This window comes from Eupeodes corollae, chromosome 1 (assembly GCF_945859685.1).
Source record: "Eupeodes corollae chromosome 1, idEupCoro1.1, whole genome shotgun sequence".
In the NCBI taxonomy this organism is placed as follows: domain Eukaryota; kingdom Metazoa; phylum Arthropoda; class Insecta; order Diptera; family Syrphidae; genus Eupeodes; species Eupeodes corollae.
Genome location: NC_079147.1, coordinates 76,811,971 through 76,836,028, shown reverse-complemented (window position 1 = coordinate 76,836,028; position 24,058 = coordinate 76,811,971). Strand labels below are relative to the sequence as shown.

The 24,058-nt window shown below is 36.8% G+C and overlaps 1 protein-coding gene across 2 annotated transcripts in view; it reads right to left on the bottom strand.

Annotated features, from left to right (window-relative positions):
- Positions 1-24,058, bottom strand: part of LOC129940447 (protein Skeletor, isoforms B/C) — a 169,096-nt gene that overhangs the window by 11,402 nt on the left and 133,636 nt on the right. The window contains exons 5-7 of one of the 2 annotated variants that reach the window (XM_056048793.1): positions 3,537-3,755; positions 3,151-3,351; positions 2,655-2,675 (exon numbers count right to left, since the gene is read on the bottom strand). In XM_056048793.1, coding sequence (XP_055904768.1) covers positions 2,655-2,675; positions 3,151-3,351; positions 3,537-3,755 — 441 coding nt within the window. The remainder of the gene's footprint in view (positions 1-2,654; positions 2,676-3,150; positions 3,352-3,536; positions 3,756-24,058) is intronic. The other variant, XM_056048794.1, reaches the window with a different exon arrangement.

Genomic DNA, 24,058 nt, shown 5'->3' with positions numbered 1-24,058 from the left:
TATCATATTTTTGTCGTGACAACTTCTTAGCCGTCAATTTGACTACCACCTTCCGTAGGTCAAACTTTGATTGTCATTAATAAGAAATAACCTTAGCCGATTCCACCACTGGTTCTCTACGAGCTGTTGCGCCACCTTATTTATTTAAGCTTCAGGTTTAAACGCTCGGCTTTGAATTGGCGTTTTTGCGACAGGTTTGAATTATCGATTTCGCGATATTGAACGGAGAAATCAAAGGGACAAAATGGAACTGATATTTTGTCTCTAATTTATTTGGAATACAAATTAAATACGCATTCACCAATATAGTTAATACGTAGCTTATGAATACAAAATTTGTTTACAATTCTAAACTGTCATACTAATGACAGATTTAACATTTGTGCTTTGAAATTAAAAATAAACTTCAGTTTAAATTTGATTTAAAATTTAACTTGTATTACGAAATGTAAAAATTACTATCCATTACCTATCAAGTCGAAAATTACACTAACAGGCTTCTCACAACAAGTCCTAAACCCGGTTTTCCCGAAATTATCGGTTTTAGCCGAAAACCTACGTACATCAAAAACTTAAGTTTTCCCATACATTTTTAGTAAACCATAAGTTTTCGTAAACTACAAGTTTTATATAAAACCTCTCGAAAACTAGTAGCAATTCAAAGTTGAACTAAACAAACAAACCTTTCGAAACATTCAGCGCTCAAATTAATGTACCTAAACAAAACAGCTGATGGCTGCTGTCAAAACAAATATTTTATTTTGAAATAAATTTGGTCGAGGTTAGAATTATTGCTTTTTTTTATCTACAGAATATGGAAGAGGAAAAAAAGGAAACTTTGGGGAAGCTGCGTGGCAACAAAAAAACGTCGAGAATAAAAGCCCGGTGACTATTTGCGGCACTGGCGATGGCGGTTCTTTTATGATCCTCCACAGTTTCAAAGGCTCTTTGTTAAGCTAGGAACCGGAAATCACTATGTCTATTGGCGTGACGACCCCAAGGACGAGGAAGACTTGCTCATAGTTCGTAATGACGTTTCCAAGGGATGCGTCTTCGAACAAGTCGCCACAAATATGTTCGACGTTTTCGCTTACTACCTGGAGAAAGACTTTCCGGTAACTCCGTTCAATCACAAGGATTAAGGAGATATGAGAAAGGCGATAAGTTAATTTGTGGAGGAAATTAAGTATGAATGAAATATTTACGCCACAACATTCCACAACGTGGGAATCGTTGTTCCAGTGAATAAAAACACAACAGTGGGCCATCGCCCCTTGATGAACAGCGATACCAACATCAAGAATATCGTCACTGCTTTGGACAAGCTAGGCGAAGGGAAGAAGTCAGAAAGATTGTCTTGGAGAAACTGCAGCCCATTATTACTGCTTCAGTGATCGCTCTGGATGAGCGTGATTTTGGTACGAATCAAAATTTAGGACCTTTTCTGCTCCGGCCATACAGGACCTACGCGAAATTGTTCAGAATATTCTCAACCCCGCCTATAAGGTGATCGGACGGCTACAATATATGTTGATTCTGAAGGCACATTTGGCTGAAAGAAGCATTAGCCATAAGCTCAGTATTTTGGAATCAATTTGTTGTGAAAGAAGAAGAAATGTTTTAAATGAAATGAATTGTTATTGTAACAGTTTTGTTAGCTGTTGATTCTATGATATATTTTCTAGACAATTAGCTTCTCCTTAGTGAATTGTTCGGACCGGTTGAAGTAAACAAAGAGGATAGCTGCAGCCAAGCGAGCTTGTAGTTGTTGTTGGTTCATGTCGTGAGCCTATTCCACCCGTCCCCAGAACTTCAGTTGAAACTCTTCTTTGAGACGAGCTACTGTTACGTTAAAATCAATTTGAATTGGTTAGAATTTATTTTATTTTCACAAATAATTTGAGAAGAACAAAACTTTTTACCCACAAATTTTTTATAAGTACAAAATTTGACAGCCGGTCTTAAACAAATTTAAATGTCAAATGAAAACGTGTAAACGTTCGGTGTGAACGATTTTCGGATTTTCTAAAACTTTTTGCCGAAACCCGGTTTTGGGTTTGATGTGAAAAGGCTTATAAGTCAGAGGGTAAACTTGAACTTATTTTGTAGTTGGATTTAGCCAATCACAGTTAGTTTACTTCATGTAATTATTAAATTAGTGAATGCATCCATTTTCTTCGAACTGTCAAAGCAAAGGCGTTGTTGGTTCTGCGGTTTCACCATCTTTGTATTTTGAGATGTCAACATATAACTCTAATTTCAATAACATTAAGAGACTGCTGAGCTCTTTTATTTTGGCAAGAGACACAATGTATATGCCTGAACATTTTCTACGAAGTGTACGACTACGGTGGATATTGCTTTGGTCAAGTTATAATTAAAAATTAATAAAACCATTTTTTGAATATAGGGTATACATTTTTTAACTCCTTCCCACACTTTGAGTAATGATTACAGTTTGTTTTTACCTTTTATTTCGTATACAGAGTGACTACCACTTAGATACCTACCCTAAATTCATGTTTCAACCAATTAGACAACAACTAAAAATCTATAACCAACTCTATGTATATAATTAATAACTGTAATGCTTTATGAAAAATGTTGAGTTTCGCAAGAAATTAAAAAATAAAATAGTATTTATCTATACTTACCGGAGTGTACCACCATGGCGGCTTTAATTGTGAAAAAGATACAAAAAAAAATTCAAATGATTTGATAATGTTGATAAATGCAAATTTTACAATGAAACCATGAAACTAAATTGACAGTTTTACAAAACAAAATAAAAAAAAAACAAATTTTGACAGCATGTGTATATAAACGGTAAACCGCGTCTTTCTATTTATAATGTATAGTTAAACAATATAATATGGATAGATAAGTAATTTATATTTGACAAAAGAAACAAAACTATACATATTATTTAACTGCGTAAATTCAAACTCGATTAACTCAACGCACACACGGAATAGAATAATTATTATATCAATTCAAATCAATCCGATATATAAACATAATAGAAGAATTGCCCATAATGTGATAGGGGCCTTACATATTGCTCATCATCATCATGAGCAAATATGTATATGTAAGGCACACGCATCACGAAAGACACGACCAGCACCAGACCAACCCACAAACACTCACCGTAATTTTGGTTTGTCCTAAAGCCGGTGGCACATCCAGATCCTTTGGTATGAAGACATGTCCGAAATTGTGTCGATATTCGACACACCACACGGCCAACCAATCGATATCGTATGCTGTCAAATTGCCAGGCAATTGAATTTCTATGTCCTCACCCTGGTATCCTCGTAATGGCTCTAAGGACCCGATTTCATTTGGTACCTATGTATACGTAATAATCCGCATCACGTACAAAAGCAAAATATACGTAAAACAAAATGAATGAACGAAAGACAAAGTTGACTCAGAGATGATGGTAAAATGTTGAAATGCCAATATTCGAACAGAAAAGGGAAGAGATGTTTGTGTCATCCTCATCCTCATTCTCATTCCAGCATCACACTTACCTTGATTCCCATGATATTGGGCTCAGTGCCGTTGCCTACCCAGAAGTATGCATCTGGACCGGCTCCGTCGTAATGCAGATTTGGGATGTAGAAAGTTTTTGCATCCAGGACACTAATGTTACTCGACCGCAATCCATGAGCAAGCCTCTTGAATTCAGGAAGGACTCGTGGTTTAGGCACATCCAGGCCCGGTGGAATAAATACTTCACCAAAGTCAACCTATTGTTTTATTTGGGAGAGGGAGAGAAAAGAAAAAACAAAAAACATTTTATTTTGATTTTGGTTTTTAAATTTAGGTAAAATGTTTGGTGAATTTCAAATTTAAATGTATGTAGGTTATTTTGGTATTAAAGTTAATAAATAAAAGGAGACAAAATTTGCTATTTATGTATTTTTGAACATTGCCCTTAGAATTGTTTGATTTATTGACAGATGCTTGAGCAATCAGTTTTTATGTAAAAAGTTGCATTTAACTGCAGTTTTTTCATGTCATGTTCTAAGAAATACTTCTGCTCTTTTGTCTTAAGAGCATAGTTGAGAATTTAAAAGGTGATCAACAAATATTTAAAAATAGGCATAGAACTTAATTTAACTTTGGAAATCTAGGACACTTAACCAAAGAAGATTAAGTTTGACAGGTTAACGCGGATAAACATTATTTGTCAATTTGGCTGTATTTGTCAAGATGGTTTACATTTGTAGTTCTGAACAATACCAGATCCGCCGATTTGATCTTAAATCATAAATAAAATCATTTATATCCCATAGAAAACCCCATAAATACACTTTTTGTAGTTCAAAAAAATATTTACATTATTCAATTGTTATAAGGGATTTTTAAAATGACGCGGGTAGATTTTCGTGCCCCGTGGCGGTCATTTTGTTTTTATGACATCTGTCAAATCTCTTTTGTTTATTATTCATTTGTTTACGCCAAATCATCATGGCAAGTTACACGATTGAATAGCACGTTCAAAATAAAACTATATTATAAAAATGAGTATTCGTTAATGCAAACGTTGTGCCCATTTATGGTAGACGTGGTGGCCCTTCACAGTCGACTCTTCAACGTTTTATGGACAGATTTGAGACGACCAATTCAGTAAATCAATCAGCAAACACCCGTCAATCAGTGCATCCGAGGCAGTCTATTCCTCGTCGTGCACGGGAAGTCGGCATTTCGCAGACTTCAACTTAATTTTGCGTGGGGAGTTGGGCCTACACCCGTACAAGATCCAACTGACCCAGGAGCTCAAAGTTCATGACCATAGACAACGCCGTTGTTTCGCTGACCTGACTGGGCTTCGAATCGTTTGGAAGAGGACCCCAATTTTTGGCACTTTAAGCACTATTCACATGAGCATGACCAACCACCAACGAATAAACAAATATTCGTTGATTTTAACATTTCTTTTAAACGAGAGTTTTTAATTCGTCGCGAATGAAGTTTGACAATTGTTTTGTGTTTATCATTATTGTGTTTTTTTTTTTAAACAAACGATTGAGAAAATACGGTCGAAATTATATTTGTTTAAATAAAAGTTATTGATGTCCTTGTTAATAAACAAAACAAGACTGCCATTCGCCATTCACCTCCGAAACCAAAACAAGAATGATTTGTTCAGTTTAAGTAGGTGCGATTATTTTATTCGTTGCGAGTTTGGATAATATGGAACGCGAATAAAATTTAACAGTTCGTATCAACTACAATTTTTTCGCAACAAATAAATCTGTTTTTTTAAATTTATTAATATATGATATTGAAAAGTAAAAGTTTGCATCATGAATCAAATAGAAACTTTATTGCTATCGATTTGCTAAGAATTTATGTCTTCAAACGTATATAAACTCACATTTTGTAATTGACTGCTGGAACACAATGCAAAATCGGAGCCGGAGTCTTAACTGGAGTCGGAAAATCTGTCACAAGTTGTCGTACGTTTCACAAAAAGTTATGCACACAATGGGACATGCGGCTTTTTGATGTTATTTGGTATATTTGCAGTTTACAACCACATCAAATTTCTCAGAAAATATTAAATATTAAATCTTTTTCCACTTATTTTTATTGAAAAACTATTTAAAAAAAATATAATCACCAAGTTATTCACTTAAAAAATGGAAACGTCACATGTGTCGTACGTCAAAGTTAAAAGTTGGCCAACTCTTCCGACTCCGGCTGCGGCTCCGATTCCAGTTGCGTAGCGTTGTGTTCGTACATTTGTATTTGCGTACATTGAATACTTTGACAGTTACGACTCCGGCTCCGACACCATTGTGTTCCAGCAGTCATTTGTCGTTCGTTGGTAGCACTCATGTGAATACTGCTTTAGGAACGAGGCGCATGTGTGGATGAATGGCTGTGTTAACAAAACAAAAAAAAAACAAAAATTGTCGTATATGGGACGACACCAATCCACGCGAGGTTTACCAGGTGATAATGCATCCTAAAAAAGTTATCGTTTGATGTGGATTTTGGGCCGGTCGGTGGCGTAATTGGTCCGTACTTTTTTGAAAACACCGTTATTAAGGCTGTCACCGTCAACAGCGAGCGCTACATAACGATGATAACTAATTTTGCTGGACCAAATTGAACCATATATAGACGACATGTGGTTCCAGCGCTACGTGCCACCCAGCAAACACTACGATTGACATTTTGCCCATCTACCCGCCCTCATTGAAAACCGCTTTATATTAGTTTTATAAAATTAGTATTCGTTTCGTGATAATCTGCAGAAATCTCAATAATTGAAAATAAAAATTGTGACAACAACACATCCTAGATGAAAAAGGATGTGTGGAATTAAATAACCAATATCGGGAATCTTTACTTATTTGATTCTTAAAATTGTTTGTCTTTTGTTTTTCATATAATATTTCAGTTTCAATAAGTTGAGTGCAACGATGAGCTGCACTGTCCAACTTTAAGCTTAAAGGCAAGAAACTTCATTGAAAGCTAAAATAACTGCCTCTGCCTCTGGTAATCAAAATATTTGAATATGTTGTCAAAATCAAAGTGACAGTTCAACAATAATTTGTCCTTATACAGACACTATTCAACCTTCAAACGTGTTTAGCTTGTAATGACACTTTTTAACGTTGAATAAGTTTTATAATTAATATTATAAATACACTTGCTACAATGAGTTTATAAATATAATAGAGTAACATTTTAAACAATAAACTATAACATAAAATGCATTTTGAAAAGCTTCCAAGATAAAAACATTATTTAAGTAAGTTAAAAAGAAAATAACTATAGCTCAATTTATCTGACTTTTTAAATAAATTAGCCCGTTACCCGGATTTAGATTTGTTTTCCATTTCTTTTTTTACGTGTGTTCAGATACACCGATCTTAATAAAAAGGGAGTAGAATAGTTGACTAATTGATTTTTGTATTCTTTTCAGTGGAACGAAAATAAGAAGTAGGATATTTTCAAAGACTTGTATTTTCCAAGAAAGAAATGTGCATATTTGTAGATGTAATTTATATTTTTCAATATATTGAAAAAGTGACAGGGTTGTTCATCATTCTTCAACATACACAAAAGCTTTTGGTTTCTTTTCGACGACGGTTATTACGAATTTGGATCAACATTTTAAACAAACCATTGTTAAGGGTTTAACAATTTACTAAGCAATTTTCTAAGGGACTCCAAAATCTTAAACCTTTCTCCTCGTCATGCTAACTAATAAATTGCAAGTTGACTTTTATTAAAACACGAGCATCCAAACATGTCTAAAAAGTGACATTTCGTAAAACAAGCCAAAACGCTTAAACGGACCCATTAATTGAAATTCCCAAATATTGACAAGGCCATTCTACCCACTGTCATATGGATTTAGCAAATAGCTAAAAGTTAAAGCAGCCATTTCGTGGTTTTAAATTGTTAAGAGAAAGTAATAAGTTTAAATCGTTCGAAATTAGGTTAATCATCATTTAAGCTTAGTAAATTTTTAAAAATAGCTTCAACATTTTACTAAATCGCTTACAATTTTGCGCCAATGGTTTTTTTAACATAAAATTACTGCAAATCGTTTTTTGCATTACAAAAAGTCAAAGTAAAAATTGTATTACACTCAAATACGGGATTGCAGAAATGGCCAAAGTGTGGATTTTAAGCCGCGCTTGCACTTAATTTTTAATTTTTTTTGTGATACTATGGCAGAAAAAATGCTAGACACAAGCGTCCACATGTTCTTATCAAAACCCACCTCTGTCTATCAACTCCTACTCTCACCTCCCCGCGATGAACATCTAACCCCAGTGGAAAATTGTTGGGGACAGCAAACGAGAGAGGGGGGAGAGGTGTTTTCACTAAGGCACCTCTTCTTATCCAGACGGCAGCGGACGAATTCTCTAGATGGAATAAACGGTATCGTCTACAGTTGCAGTAAGGTTGAACTACTTAGTGAACACCTATAAGGAGCGGTTTATTCGGGTCCCCGTCCTGGGAGTAATACTAAGGTTCTGGCCTCCAGGTTGGGGGTTGTGCCGTCGGGGTGATTTCCTGACCACGCAAGAAATACATTAGTTGCGAAGCACCAACAAGCCTCGGATACGGACTGTTGATAACCCAAGCAAACGAAATAAGGACAACGAACTTCGGATCTGTACGTGGAATGTTAGGTCCCTTAACAGACCACATGCAGCCAAACAATTCGCGTAAGCCCTAAACTGCTGTCAGATATTACCGCCATCCAAGAAGTGCGATGGGATGGACCGGGCAAACGCTAACTAAAAGACTGCGATGTATACTAAGGAGACTGCCACTGAAAACGAAAACAGCGTATATTTGGGTGTGGATTTGTTGTTGGAACTAGGCTCAGGCAGAAGTCTTGAATTTCAACAGTGTGAGCCAGCGCATCACGACAATCCGCATCAAGGCTAAATTCGCCAACATAAGCCTAATATACGCAAAAGATGAAAACAGCAAAGACATATTCTTCGAGCTCTTGGACAAGACATATGAGCAGTGCCCTGGCTATGACATTAAAATTGTCTTAGGAGATTTTAATGCCAAGCTAGGAAAAGAAGACATCTTTGGTGGCATAATCGGGAGATACAGCCTGCACGACACTACCTCCGACAACGGATTCAGGCTGGTCGATTTTGCTGCAGGTCGAGACGTTCTGGTAGCTAGTACGCAGTTCACGCATCTTAATATCCACAAGGGGACATGGAAATCTCCTGGTCAATCAACTGTCAACCAGATTGACCACATTGCGATCGACGCACGATAGGGGCCAACATTGACTCGGACCACTACCTCGTTGTAGCCAAGGTACGGCTATGGATATCCCGGTCCAAGCCAAAACAAGGAAGTACTGTGGGAAGTTTCGACGTCAGACGGCTACAATCACGAGACACTGCCATGTCCTTTTCCGATCGAGTCTCTAATAACCTCTTAAGGAGTCCTATGCTTCCTGCATTAAGCATTGGAAACTAGTGGCAACATTGCCTTGCAGCCATCAGAGATGCCGCCTCTGAAGTGCTAGGTCTCACACGGCCACCACAGCGAAACCCCTGGTTTGACGACGAATGCCGGCAAGGGCACGCAGCGAAACAAGAGGCATACAAAACGGCGCTGCACAAAAGGACGAGAGCTGCTCGCGAGCTCTACGAGCAAAAGAGGTGAGAGGAACACCGGCTTATTAGATGGAAAAAAAGAGAGATAGAGGGATGTCGCAACAAAAATGAGGTTCGTAAATTTTGCAAAAGGTAAAAAAAACCTCCCAAAGGAGAAAGCCACGAACCGAAGCCTGTAAAGACGATCAGGGGAACATCGTAGTAGAACCGCAGTCGATGCTGAGAATATGGAAAGATCACTTCTCCAAATTATATAACGGCGAACACGAACCGAATTCCGCTGTAAGGGATATAGAACCACTCAACCTCGGCAACGCAGATCAACAATTCCGCCTACCCGACCTTGACGAAGTGAAGAAAGCTGTATCTAATCTTAAGTCAAACAAAGCTGCTGGAATATTCAAAGCAGCAGGCGATGACTTGGTACTGAGCATGCACCAACTCATCTGCAAAATATGGTCGGAAGAAAGCATGCCCGATGAGTGGAATCTCAGCATAGTATGCCTGATATATTAAAAAAGAAACTCTTTATATTGCGCCAACTACAGAGGCATCAGTCTTCTTAACATTGCGTATAAGATCCTCTCTGCCATATTATGTGAACGTCTGAAGCCATTCGTCAACAACCTGATTGGTCCTTTTCAGTGTGGCTTCAGACAAAGAAAGTCCACTATCAACCAAATATTCACACTACGGCAGATCTTGGAAAAAACCCAGGAGCTTCAAATCGATACCCACCATCTCTTTATCGATTTTAAAGCCGCGTATGACAGCATCCATAGGGAAGAGCTCTAATGAGCAATGTCTAGTTTTGGCATCCCTGTCAAACTTATCCGTTTGTGCAGAATGACGATGGAGAATGCACGCTGCTCTATCAAGGTCGGAAAAAATCTCACCGATGTATTTGATGTCAAAAAAGGTTTTAGACAAGGCGATGTACTGTCATACGACTTTGAATTGTGCAAAACTCAACCGTCAACACTAGAGGCACAATCTTCCAAAGGTCCATCCAATTACTCGGATACGCAGATGATATTTACATAATTGGAAGATCAAAGCGTGATGTCAGTGGAGCGATTTTGAGTATTGCAACGGAAGCGAAGAAGATGGGTTTAGTGGCCAAAGAGGGCAGAAAGAAGTATATGCTGTCATCAAAAAAGGACATTGAACGACGACGTCTTGGACAAAACTTCACCATGGACAGCTATAACTTTAAGGTAGTTAAGGACTTTGTCTTCCTAGGCACCGCTCTAAACACAGACAACGATACCAGCGCTAAAATCAAACGAAGAATAACTCTTGCAAATCGCTGCTTCTTTGGACTTAGAAAGGCAATTGAGAAGTAAAGTTCTCTCTCGAGCATCTAAATTCACCATCGACAAGACACTCATCATGAGGCCTGCACTCTGTCAAAGAAAGATGAGAGCGTCTTAGGATGCTTCGAGAGAAAAATTATTTGGGTGATTTTCGGTCCCGTACGCATAGATGGAAAATGGAGGAGAAGATATAACGACGAACTGTACGGACTGTACAGCGACAGTTAGCAGAATTAAAGTCCAACGGCTTAGATGGCTAGGTCATGTAGAGCGGATGGACATCGACGCTCCAGCCCGGAAGGTCTTCGAATCGAATCCCGAGGGACGGCGAAGTAGAAGAAGACCGCGACTCAGGTGGCGCCCCCAGATGGAAGAGGACCTCAAGTAACTTTGCGTGCGAAACTGGAGACAGCTAGCTAGGGACCAAGCTGGCTGGAGACGTATGTAGGTTGAGGCCCAGGCCAACCCCGGACTGTAGCTTCACCTTAAGTAAGTAAGTTATTAAACTTAGTACTAATGAGTTTACAGTTAGGCCACTATTGCACTTTCGGCCTGTTGTAGTGTTAGGAAAAAGGACCACTTTAAAAATACCGCTTCTTATAAAATAAAAGTAGTGGTGCTTGAAATTCTATAAAATATCTAATAGTAATATAATAATTACCATTTTAATCAAAGTTACCTCTTGTTTTTATAAGTACTCCAAACTGTAATAATGAACAAATCGCAACAGTTTAATTATCCCATTAAAATATTTAAGATTTTTAAAAACTAAAAAGGTAACTAGGTACTTTCCCGGCGTAATTATCGCATCCTCATTAATTTAAAGCGTTAATAAGTTCAAAATTCTTACAAAATGACCGTTATAATAATGGCTGACGCCATCATTTAAAAAATAAAAATAAAATCTTTGTTCTATTTTCATATACCTACATTCCTACCTAACGTTTTATTTGGCGCCCGGGAATGGTTGATGCCCTTACCACCATCGCATTATGCTGCGCACACAAACACAGACACAGTACAGAGAACACAAATTCAATTTTATACGTCTCCATAAACCGTTACAAAATACTTATATTATTATATACATACCTTAAAAAAGAGTATAGTATAATTCAAGGGGAATACGTATGTACCTACGTTACGTAGCAATATCACAACCCCCACAAAATAATAATACACATTTTTGGGGATGAATTTACTTTGGAACCGCGCCCCTTTTTGTCCTAACTTGTGTCTGTTAAATATAAATACACGATAACAATGTTGCTCAAAGTGCAACGACAACGAAACACGACAAAAATTAAGCTTAAACTTATGCTAGCTACGTTAACGTCTATTCGTATAGGTACCTTCTTCATGGTCTATCCTTTTAGCATGTTGCCACAGAAAAAGGACTAAGTATAACTAAGTCAAGTCCTTGTTTCTTTCTTTCGTTCTTTTTATTTTGTGTTGTCTGCTTTTTTGGATTTTTGTTCAGCTTTTGTTTGAGGTTAAAAGAGAAAAGTTTAGACAGCTAAGCGTCTTATGGAGTATATTTTCAGTGTGTTTCTTTTTAAGATCCTTGCATGCATTTTGCTTGTAATCATTGAAATGTAAGTTTTGATAAAGGAAATAGGGTATATGACCGCAGATGTAAGGTGTAGGTACGTGTGTGCGTTTTACAGGTAGGTAAGGTACTACACACCACCGATATGGGACTTAAACTTAAATCAAATGGGAATGGGGGGATTGCGCGCGCATAGGATCCATATTTTATGTTGCTCCATTGAAAAGTTACAATTGGGGAGACGTTTAATGAGTCTTTCAGAAATGGCTGCTTAGTTTGGGATTTCCTTTCATAAAAATGGTGGCAGTGTATAAGGATATATAGTATATGAAAAAGTGGGTCTGTAGGGGGAGGGGGATGTTAAGATACTGTAATGCATGTATAGAATGGGATATGGATGAATATTATGTGTGTTGATGCTACCATAGAATTATTATTAAAAGCTTAAAACTATCTAAAGCGAATTGGGACATAGAGTGTATCTGTCTGTATACCTACTCAATTAAAATTGTATCCTGTCAATGGATGGAGAATAAAAAGGACAAGAATGACGAATGAATGAAGAAGCAAAATTAGTATACCTATACTACACACTACAGTGTACTACATCATATGAGTACATGTACTGAACTGTGTGTTCACTGTACACTGTACAATGAAAGCTTTATTTTCCTTTTTTTTCTCAGAAGCAAATTAAGTAGCTACACACATTTATACTTTCTAGGTATATTGATGATTTATTAGTTTTCACTATAAGCAGTCTATTTATAATTTTATTTAGGCAGAAATTGATATTCGATGAAAAATATGAGCTTTTTGAAATGATGAAGGTTTGGTTTATAGCTTTCTAAAAATAACAAATTGTAGAGTTTATTTCTTTTTTTAAATAAACAAATAAGTTAAGAGTAAACGAAAATGTTAAAAGTTGATTAATTAGTTTAACCTCAGAATTTTGAGCTGGGTAAAAAAAGACAACAAATTTACTTATTTCTTCTTGCGTTTCTTATAATTGATTACAAATTCTTAAACCAACCAACCTACAGACTAAAAGTCAATCAATCAATCAGTTCAGATTGAATCATAAATGCTCATGCAAATTGTTGTCTATGGTTTGACAGTTTAGAATGTCAAAATGTGTTGTCATTTCTGTTGACTGAAAATTTATCGTAAATCGGTAATGGCTGCGTTCAATCTCACCGAACAGTGGGACAAATCTTTACATCGTTTTGGAGAAAGTAAGATTATTGCACTTGATATTTCAAAAGCATTCGATAGAGTTTGGCGTCAAGCTCTCTTATCGAAAATGCGTGCATTTGGTATTGATGAATCCCTTCTTCGTTGGGTTAGAAATTACCTTTCGGACCGTTCAATTCAAGTAGTATTGAACGGGTTCAAATCTGATATTCATAAAATAAACGCTGGTGTGCCCCAGGGCTCCGTTTTGTCTCCGACGCTCTTCCTCATTTTTATAAATGATCTCTTGTCTGAAACTTCTAAGCCACTAAATTGTTTCGCGGATGACAGTACACTCAGCTTTTCATATTCGTTTTTAGATTCTCATCCTTGTTCTTCGGATGTGGACTACCAACGGCAGCGTATGATAAGCTCATTAAATTCAGCCATTTTTTTTACGTTTTATAAGTATAAATATTGAACATTGTAGTTTTTGTTTTTTTTTTTTTTATTTTAAAAGTCTCCTTCGATAATACGCTTTTTGTAGCACAGTGCGCTTGACGTGTATTTATATAAAATCTTCCAGCTTACTTTTCCATTCAAAACTTCCATGGTGTTGTTCCAATCCATCGAGGCCACCCCAAAATATCTCACTCGAAACTCTTTTAAGATGGGACACCTGGCAATAAAGTGAAATGTATCTTCCCTTTCTCTCAGATTTCATAGGCCACATAAAATCGGCAGATCAGGTCGATGAGGAATGAAATTTAAATTTAATAATTCTCCTCGTACTTTGAATATAATGTTTATCATATGCAGGGGGTAATGGTTAAGGAAGTATGTGTTTTCTCGTAGGTCTTTACTGAGTTGACTGTAGATCATTCTATATTGTGAGGTTTGTGCTTCTTGTAGATATTTTGCATATGTGGTGTTGCTGACTTTTTTTAATATCGCTGTAAATACTTTTCGCAAGTCCGTTACACTAATATCAGGTAAACAGCGGAAGTTTTCTCCTAGACTATTCGCCAACTCCTCCCACTCTTTGACTAGACCTCCCCTAGAAGATAGCAGCTTCTTAAGAACTTTTTTTAACAATCTAGTATCATCCATCTCCATCACCTTCAAAATATATTCAAAATGCAGCTTTAGTGTGCTTAAAAACATTGTTTCAGTAGTTTCCAAATGCAACATATAATTAGGTGTGCAGTTAGGTAGCCGAAAAATGCGTTTTAAGAAATACCTGAGGAATCTTTCCACCTCTTTGAATTGGTTGTACCCCCAAACCTGAGCACCGTAAAGCATTATAGAAGCTGCGGTGGCATGAAAAATTTTAATCTTTGCCCTGTGCTCGATGAATTTATTTTCAACACAACGGGCCCACACTGAAGATACAGCTCTCTTTGATTCCGCTAGTTTCAACTGGAAATTTTTTTTCATGTTTAGATTTGCCGTGATTAATACGCCTAAGTATTTATATTCTCGAACGATTACAACACTGTCTCCCATATAAGTCCACTTTTCATTACTCGCATATCTACCACCACCATCCCTGAATATCATCATTTTGGACTTCTCTAAATTAACAGTCAAATTCCAAGTTTTGCAGTACCTCTATAGACGATTCATCGTTCGCTGCATTCCTTCAACACTTTCAGATAAAAATACAATATCATCAGCAAAAATGAGCGCTGGTATCTGTGTATTTGCAAACTGGATGCCTCCGCCAACTTCTTCCACGATATCGTTTATAAAGAGATAGAACAGTAACGTACTCAGGATACATGTTTGCTTTACTCCCATTTCAGCTGGAAACTCTTCAGAAACAGATTCCCCATCCCACACGTAGGCTACATTCTTTTCATACATCGCTTTCAGTAAGGTAACAATTTTACCTGATATCCCCAATTTATAGAGCTTTTAAAAAAGTGGTTCCCGAGCAATTGAATCGAAAGCGGCACGGAAATCGACAAAAAAAGGAAAAAGTTTTTGTTTTCTTTTTTTGAAGCTCTCCGCAATATTAAACAGGCTGAATATTTGGTCCAAAGTCTCTCCTGAATCCAGCTTGATTTTCGTTGAGTATTTTGTTATCCTCGATCCACTGTCTTAGCCTATTGAAAATCAGAGTACTAAAGATCTTAACAGATGCATTCAAAAAGGAAATGCTTCTATAATTTTCTGGGATATCATATGGTCCTTTTTTGTGCAAAGGGTATATAATTGCTTTTTTGAAGTTATCCGGAACATGTGCACTCTCAAATATTCTATTATATTCCTCCGTCAATGCGGACAGGAATTCGGTTGTACAGTTTTTATAAAACTCTACTGGGACTCGGTCGTCTCCCGGAGCTTCTCCCGCTTTAGATTTTTCAATAACCTTTTCTACTTCATAAATTGCAAATGGAGCATCTAAAAAATCATCGACGAAAAACGGAGCTGCGTACTGTGGAAGCGGGGAAGATTGAGGTGTATTAAGCAGAGTCTTAAAGTAGTTACGAAGTTCAAACGCTCGCAGAGATGTTACAATTAAATTGTTTCTCCCGTTAATAGATTTGGCCGCTTTCCAAAATTCTGCCGAAGATTTTGAAGAATTAAGGATGCATATGGTTTGTTGCTCCAGGCACTTTCTTTTCTCAAGACAGTGTTTCTTAAAATCCTTATCTGCCGCTGCATACATGTTTTTGAAAAAAGACGTGTTGAATTTCCTTTGCAGTCTTAGGAATGAAAACGATTTTTGTCTAGCTTTTTGACATTCTTTATCAAACCAGGCTTGCTAAGAAGCATCTTTAGGTCTCCCCTTCGCACTTGCTGGCGCAGCCTCAACTATTATTTCGGTGAGATCATTCATATACAGCAGGTTGTATTTATAATTGGCGCTGAAATTCCACTTACAAAGTTGTTTTGCGACAGTCCGACCCTTGCGTTAAAATCCCCAACCAAAAGCACATCCATTGAACCTAGTGTCAGAAGAGCTTCACAAAGCCTGTCGTAATCCCTGGTCCAGTGTGAACAATTCAGGTAAATGGGAATGATATACACAGCAACGTCATTGGTTTTTAACTCCAAGATATCCATGTCTTCAACTCGCTTAAAATTTAGATCAACCGCTTCCAGATGTTTGCGATAGCCGAATAATTCTCCGCCACTTCCTCTTCCAAATGTTTTTGTCTTAACTGCAGGAACCCATTTCAATTCATAATTCATAAATGTTTATATAAATAATAAGAATATATCGAAGCTTTTTACATAATTAAAAAAAATGATTGTAAGAGATTTATTTTTAAATCCTGCAACATTATAACTTACTATACTTAATTCTATATTTCTAAATTGTTTCTGGTAGACGGACACTCCTCATTCCATTCCATCGTGTAAACGACCATTTGTTTTCAGTCTTAAGGTCGAGCTTGTGTGTGCACCCAAAAGATCAAAGTTGTCATTGACATTACGAAGAGGTGGAATGCAACCAACTTCAGATGACATACTTGAATTTGACATTTGGTGATTAACGTTTCTCACAATTTTATAACCACGTTCAACTTCATTCATAAAATTCTGAAGATCGGAAAACAAATTATGATCACATATTGTGGAGTGATCACATATTTGATATCGCCAAAAATGCTGCTAAGTGTTTAGGTTTTCTCCGACGATGCAAGAAGTTTTTTACCCCTTCTGATCTGGCTATAATTTATAACCCACTTGAGTCTCTTGGACAGAATTCAAAAGAGAGCTTTAAAAATGATAGGTGACCATAGTCGTACTGAAACTTTTGCATCTCTCGAGAATCGTCGTAAGGTTTCATGTCTCTCATTATTCTATCGCTACTTCCATAAGCAATGCTCTAATGAAATAGCCAGTTGCATTCCTCCCCTCAAACAATTCAACCGTAATACTCGATCTTTTAGGAATGCCCATCAGTTTACCCTTGAGCCCAATTTTGGTCGTACTGTAAAGTTCAGAGATTCTTTTTTTAGTCGCACTACACGAATGTGGAATGCTTTACCAGAATCAGTATTTCCCAATCATTACAATGTGCAGGCATTCAAAACCAATGTGCATCCGTATCTCCTTTCAAATCATATCCTCCCTTCCTAATTACTCGCACTGTGTATAATCATTATAAGGGTATTCATATCCCCTTGAGTGCGCGTACAATATAAAAAAAAGATAGGGTATCCGGATACCTTTTTGTTTGTGTTTTACATGTAAAATAAAAGTTAATCAATGTGCTTGATGTTACTTTAGTAAACAATCGTAATTTACTAGTGGAGAATTGGAGAGTTTACCCTTCGAATTCGTTTTCGGATCACAAGTAGATTCTTTTTCAAATTAATTTCGAGTCGAAAAACCCTCCGCCTTACAGAAATCCTAAATAAACTGACTGGACGAAATTCAGTCAAATTACTAATTCCAAACTAAGCTACTTACCGAATCTCACTGAATCGATAGGAGACCTTGAATCAAAGGTGAAAACCTTTGAAACTTCTATAAGTAAAGCTTTAAGAGTCTCTTGCCCAGTTAAATATAGCCGTAAAACCCTTCGTTCTTGGTGGAATAAAGAACTGTCCAGTCTTAGGAAAATGACGAGGACAATTTTCAATATCTGCCACAAACATACGTTTTACAAACCGTATAAAGACTCTCTTAAAATTTACAAGCAAGCCATGTCATCAGCCAAAAGACAAGGCTGGAGAGAATACTGTCAATCAATCGAAGACATAAAGGACTCCGCAAGGCTCAGCAAAGTTTTATCGAAGGATCATTGTAATTCTTCATTTCTAAAAAAACCAGATGGAACCTGGACAGCCTCTTCAGCCGAATCTCTTGAGCTACTGATGAAGACGCACTTTCCGGGTTGCGAGAGTGGTAACCCCGAATTGCTTGAAACCACAGAGCTAAAAGCAGCTCAAGGCAATTCCGTTATAACCAGAGAAAATACTTTGTGGGCCATCAATACTTTTTCTCCATATAAATCCCCAGGCATGGATGGCATACTGCCAGTTGCCAGTTATGCTTCAAAAGTTGCATGATGTGGCAGCTCCATGGCTGGAATAAATTTTCAAAGGATTTATCCTTCTCAAACATGTGCCCATGTTGTGGAGACAGGTCAAAGTAGTTTATATCCCGAAAGTGGGTAGGCGAGGTCACGAATTCGCGAAGGATTTCAGACCAATAAGCTTAACATCTTTTGTGCTTAAAACCTTGGAGCGCATTCTTGATTACCATATTAGAGAAATCCTAGTTGAACGACCTCTCGAAAGCTCTCAGCATGCTTATCTTTAAGGCAAATCTACGGAGACTGCCCTCCATGAGTGCGTACTGTAGAACTAACAATCCATTATAAAGAATTTACTCTTGCCACCTTCCAAGACATAGAAAGTGCTTTTAACAACGTCCTTACCGAATCTATAGAAGAATCGCTCGTTGAGTTCGGTGTAGAAGACTTCATTCGAGAATGGATTATTTTCATGTTCAGTGGTAGGAAGATTCGAGCCACTCTAGGCAATACAATCGCAACAAAACACGTGAGTAGGGGAACACCCCAGGGTGGTGTCCTTTCGCCTTTTCTATGGCTTCTGGTCATGGATACAAGTCTCGTTAAATTAGAGAGATGTGGAGTGAAAGCGGCCTATGCGGATGATTTGGTGCTATTGGTGTCAGGAAAGTACACCTCTGTGATTAGTGAAATCACGGAGTTAGCTTTGAAGAAAGTTAGCAACTGAGCCACGAGGTGTGGACTAGGAGTTAACCAAAGTAAAACTGAACTGTTGCCCTTTACCACCAAAACTAAAGTACCGCCCTTCACGCTTCCTCGACTCAACGGTTAAATCCTATCATTGTCTTCCAGTGCAAAAAATTTGTGAGTTATACTCGACCTTAAACTAAACTGGAAACTAAATATTGAAGTACGGGTTCAGAAGGCCTGTGTTGCCTTCTACGCCTGCAGCAAAACTTTCGGCAAAAAGTGGAGAATTCAGTGGAGATTGTGTGGTGGCCTGCTCTTAGCAAAGCCTATAATATTGATAAGCTAAAGAAGGTTCAGAGAACAGCTTGCGTGGGCACCACAGGGGCCATGCGTACTTGCCTAACAGACGCCTGAAACGTTATTTTGGATCTACTACCAATCGACCTATTTTTTTAAATCAAACAGCTGGTTGTCAAAACCTTATGGTCACAGCAACACAACGAAATTGATTTCCTCAGATATTATCTCGGTAGACACTGACTACTGCACTCCTACTTTGGGCCTTAGAAAGGGTTTTAAGGTTATTTTGCGATCGAGAGAAGATTGGGAGGATGACATCGTGTCCATAGGTTTCGACACAACCATCTTTACTGACGGCTCAAAGATGGAGTGCGGAGTTGGTTTTGGGATCTTTTCTGAGTCCCTAAATGTAGCCAAATCCTTTAGGCTTCCTGACTTTGCATGCGTTTTTCAGGCTGAACTGCTGGCCATAAGGGAGGTATGTAAGAAACTTAAACAAAGCCCAAACCAAAACCGAAATGCGGCTATCTTTACAGACAGTCGGGCAGCTGTCAAAGCCATTAACTCGGCCACATTCTCATCTAAAGTGATCTAGCAATGTCGCGATGAGCTTGCGAGCCTGAATATTAACCTCGGTGTCACCCTGATCTGGGTTCCGGGCCATACTGGTATCGTGGGAAATGAACGGGCTGACGAGCTAGCCAGGCAAGAATCGGCCTTTCATAGGTCACTTGCGGAAATGGTTAACATTCCTCTTGGCGCTATGAAGCGTAAAATCTTTTCTATCTACCAAACTGAATCAAACCGAAGGTGGAGCAATTTACCCAACTGCATTATATCTAGGAAGATATGGCCCACCTATAACAAAACCCGTACAAACGATCTTCTATGCAGGCCAAGGCAAACATAGCCAGGATTGTTGCGGTTTGTACCGAAAATTGGCCTATAGGAGTTCATGCAGAGAAGTTGGGTATCTCTTACAACATCTTTTGCCGTAGCTGTAGTGACCAAAGAGAAAGTGAAACGATAATCCATTTCCTCTGCAAATGTCCTGCTTTGGCAAACACTAGAATGAAATACTTTGGAAAAGTCTTGATGAGCTATCTGAGACAAAGATTAAAGACTTAATCTTTTTTCTCAATGCGACAAAAATATGAAGCTTCACTATAAACCTATCCCTTTCAATCAAAGGTCAAACGAGTTTTTGGTATCAAAACGGCGCACTACAGCGCTAATTGAATCCCAGGCTAGGTTGCCTTGAGATCGCCATTTCTACCTACCAAAAGTTAATCAAAAACAGCTGAAATGTCAAAAATGGAATCCAAAGGTTTCCAGGAATTTCTGGGGTATGTAGGTATCTGACAGAACAGCTGATTCAACACATGGTTGAATTTTAAGAAAATTGAAAATTGATTTTAGCTTTTTGTATTATTGTTGGTAAACAAAAAGGTACAAAAAGTTAGTTGAAGTTGTATTTGAGGATATTCTGTACATAATAGACGATGAAAAAGCTATTTCCAAACTATTTTTTTAAACTTCAAAATTACTTATTTTGTTCCCGTTTTGTAGATGACTAATCCAACGAATAAGTTGAACTATCCATTAAATGTTTTATCTTACAACAAATTTGACTTCGAATACATAGCTGAAAGTTGTTTTTATTTTTTGACAGCTATCTGAATACAGCTATTCAACTCGTTCAACAAGGTATGTATCTAAAAATCCACCTACCTAAGATAACCTATCCAACACGAGTTTGAACGCAGCCAATGAGATGTTACATGGGTAAAGTAAACCAATTTATTTGTATCTAGATTTGTCAAAACACAAATTTTCCCTGTTTTTGAATTGCCTGAGGCAAACTGAATTGATTTATTTTTGACTTAAGATCAAATCTAGAGATCTGGATTTTTCGGCAGGTTTACTCTTCTACGCATGAGTACTTTGCAATTTTTAGCTATCCATCTCTTTAAACAGAAGTTTTTCTTTTTATTTGTAATTTATTAACTCGACGTTTCAAGGTCCCTAGATTCGAAATAAAAGATTTTTGGAAAGATGTCTGTGCTTGCGTGTACGTTCGCCATGTTTTTTTCGTCGTCCATAGCTCAAGAACCAGAAGAGATATCGACTTTGAATAAATTTTGTTATACAGATAATAAGGCAGAAAGATGCAGAAAGGGTTCTTAAGAAAATTGCGTGGGTGGTTTTTTTTACCCCAGCAGTTTAAATAAAAGGTGACCATTTTGGTTAGCCCTAAATATCTCAAGAACCAATAACGATAAGGACTTGAATTACATTTTATGTTATAAACCCTAACGTGATACCAAACCAGTATATTTTTGGAAAAAAATTCAATTAACTTTTTTTTATAAACCAAAAAAAAAACTGAAAAAAATGTGTCAATTCGAAAATTTTACTAATAAAAAATGAAATATGTTAAAACATCTAGAGTAATTTTGAGAAAAACCGAATTGAAAGTTTTTTTTTATAAAAAATAAAAACCTAAAAAAAAGCATTACTCAAAGTTGGCAAGAATTGAATTTCGACTGAAATATCTTTTCAAAAATATGAGATCATGAATTTATTTTATTTTACAAAAAACATTGTTTTCAACATTCGGCAAAATTTAAAAAAGATCGAATTGACAGTTTTCTTACAAAAAAACAAAAACTTGAAAGAAAGTTTAACAAAAGTTCGTAAAAATTGGTTTTCGAAACAAATATCTTTTCAAAAACTTGAGATTATGGATTTTAACTTATTTTTATTAATAAGAAATATCGTTTTCAACATTTGCAAATATTTTCAGAAAAATCGAATTGTCAGTTTTTTTTCACAAAAAATTAATAAAAGTTGGTAAAAATTGATTTTTGACTCAAATATTTTATCAAAACTTTAAGACATTGGCTTCAAACTACTTTTATTGTTTTTAACATTTAGTCAAATTTTGAGAAAAATCGAATTGACAGTTTTTTTTATAAAAATAATAACTTAAAAGAAAATTTAACAAAAGTTGGTAAAAATTTAACTTCGACTCAAATAGCTTTTCAAAAATTAAAAATATTGTCATTAAACTTTTTTATTTTACAGTAAATATTGTTTTCGATATTCAGTAGTTTTTTTTTAAATCCAACAGTCCGTTTTTCATAAAAATTGAAATCTACAAAAAATAGTACCCAAATTTGGTGAAAATTAATGTTTCTTTCTTGATATCTGTCAAATTAATTGCATTCATCCAATTTATACAAATTTAGGAAATGCTATTGAAATTGGTACAATTTTCTTATGACTAAAAATCTATTTAAAAAAAAACTACTTTTCAAACTAAACTATTTCTTGATATGAAAAATATTGTTGGTAATTTTAATTTTTTTAAGAATAATTCAACTAACAACTTTTTAATCCAACCCTACAAACTTTTAAGCAAAACAAATCGACAAAAGGGATGGAAATTATTAGTGTGGGTTGCATCCCAGCCTCTTTTATGTAATTTATTTCGTTCGGGAAGAGTTTGCTATTGAAAAAAAATATAGCATATTTAACAAAATGTGGAAGCAATATCAAACGATTTGGTAGATTCATCAACTTCATCTTCTGAAAATGGTAAGGATTGTATTTAATTGAAGAGAATTCTAGTTCGATAGAAAAGACTTTGTAAAGAGGTAATGGCTGAAACACAAACACGCTTCAGCTTCGGCTTCGTGAATGACACTTCCAATATGACATTTCTTAAATGGTACTTCTGTCATTAGCAGCTTATTTTATAAAACACAAACTAAATATGAGTTTTGAAATCGAAAAAAATAAATGTATCGCGGAAGCGACTTACACAGCCTATAAAAACGAATGTGAATCCCTCCAAAAACAAATGTATTTTGTTTGTTGACTTTTTTACAGTTGTTGAGCTGTCAGACAAAACAAATGTTCAGCAAATTTGAACCAGAGCTTTCGCTTGGAGCCACTTTACGTTATTTCTTTACGATTGTAAAATAAAACGTAAGGTCGAAGCTTCATTGAGATGGCTGAACTCGTAAACGTCAGGTGAAGCTGAAGCGTGTTTGTGTTTCAGCCATAAATGATAGACAATAAATCTGTAGTAATAATGATTAATTTTGTAATAAGAGAAGAGGAGAGAGGAACAACGACTTCTCAGAAGGAAAAAGAGAGGGCATGAGAAGCGTGCGGTCGAAGATGTTGAGAGGTTCAAAAGCAGGAATGAAGTTTGAAAGTTTTATGAACAGGTACATAAACTTAGAACCGAAGGCTGCAAAGACAAAAGTGTAAACATCATAGTGGAACCGCAGTCAATGCTGCGGATATGGAGAGACCACTTCTGCAGACTGTATAACGACGACGACGAACCGAATTCTGCTGTCAGAATTGAATTCGTCCATTCAACATAGACGACGAAAGCCAACAATCCCGTCCTCAAGACTAAGACGAAGTAAAGATTGCCATATCTAAGCTGAAGTCTTATGAAGACGCTGGAGCGGATAACTTGAATGCCGAGCTCTTTAAAGCAGCTGGAGATAAGTTGGTTGGGAGGCATGCACCAACTTATCTGTAAGATATGGTCGGAAGAAAACATGCCCGATGAATGGAAATTTAGTATTGTTTGCCTGATCCTGAAAAAGGAGACCCTCTAAACTGCACCAACTTAAGAGGAATGAGTCTCCTTATCATCGCTTACGAAATCTTCTCTGCCATAATATGTGAACGTCAAAAGCCCATCGTCAAAAACCTGATAGGTTCTTATCAGCGTGGTTTTAGACCAGGAAAGTCCACAGTCGATCAAATATTCACATAACGCAGATCCTGGCAAAAACTCAAAAACACCAATTTGACACCCAATATCTTTTAATCGATTTCAAGGCCGCATTTGACAGCATCTTCAGGGACGAGCTGT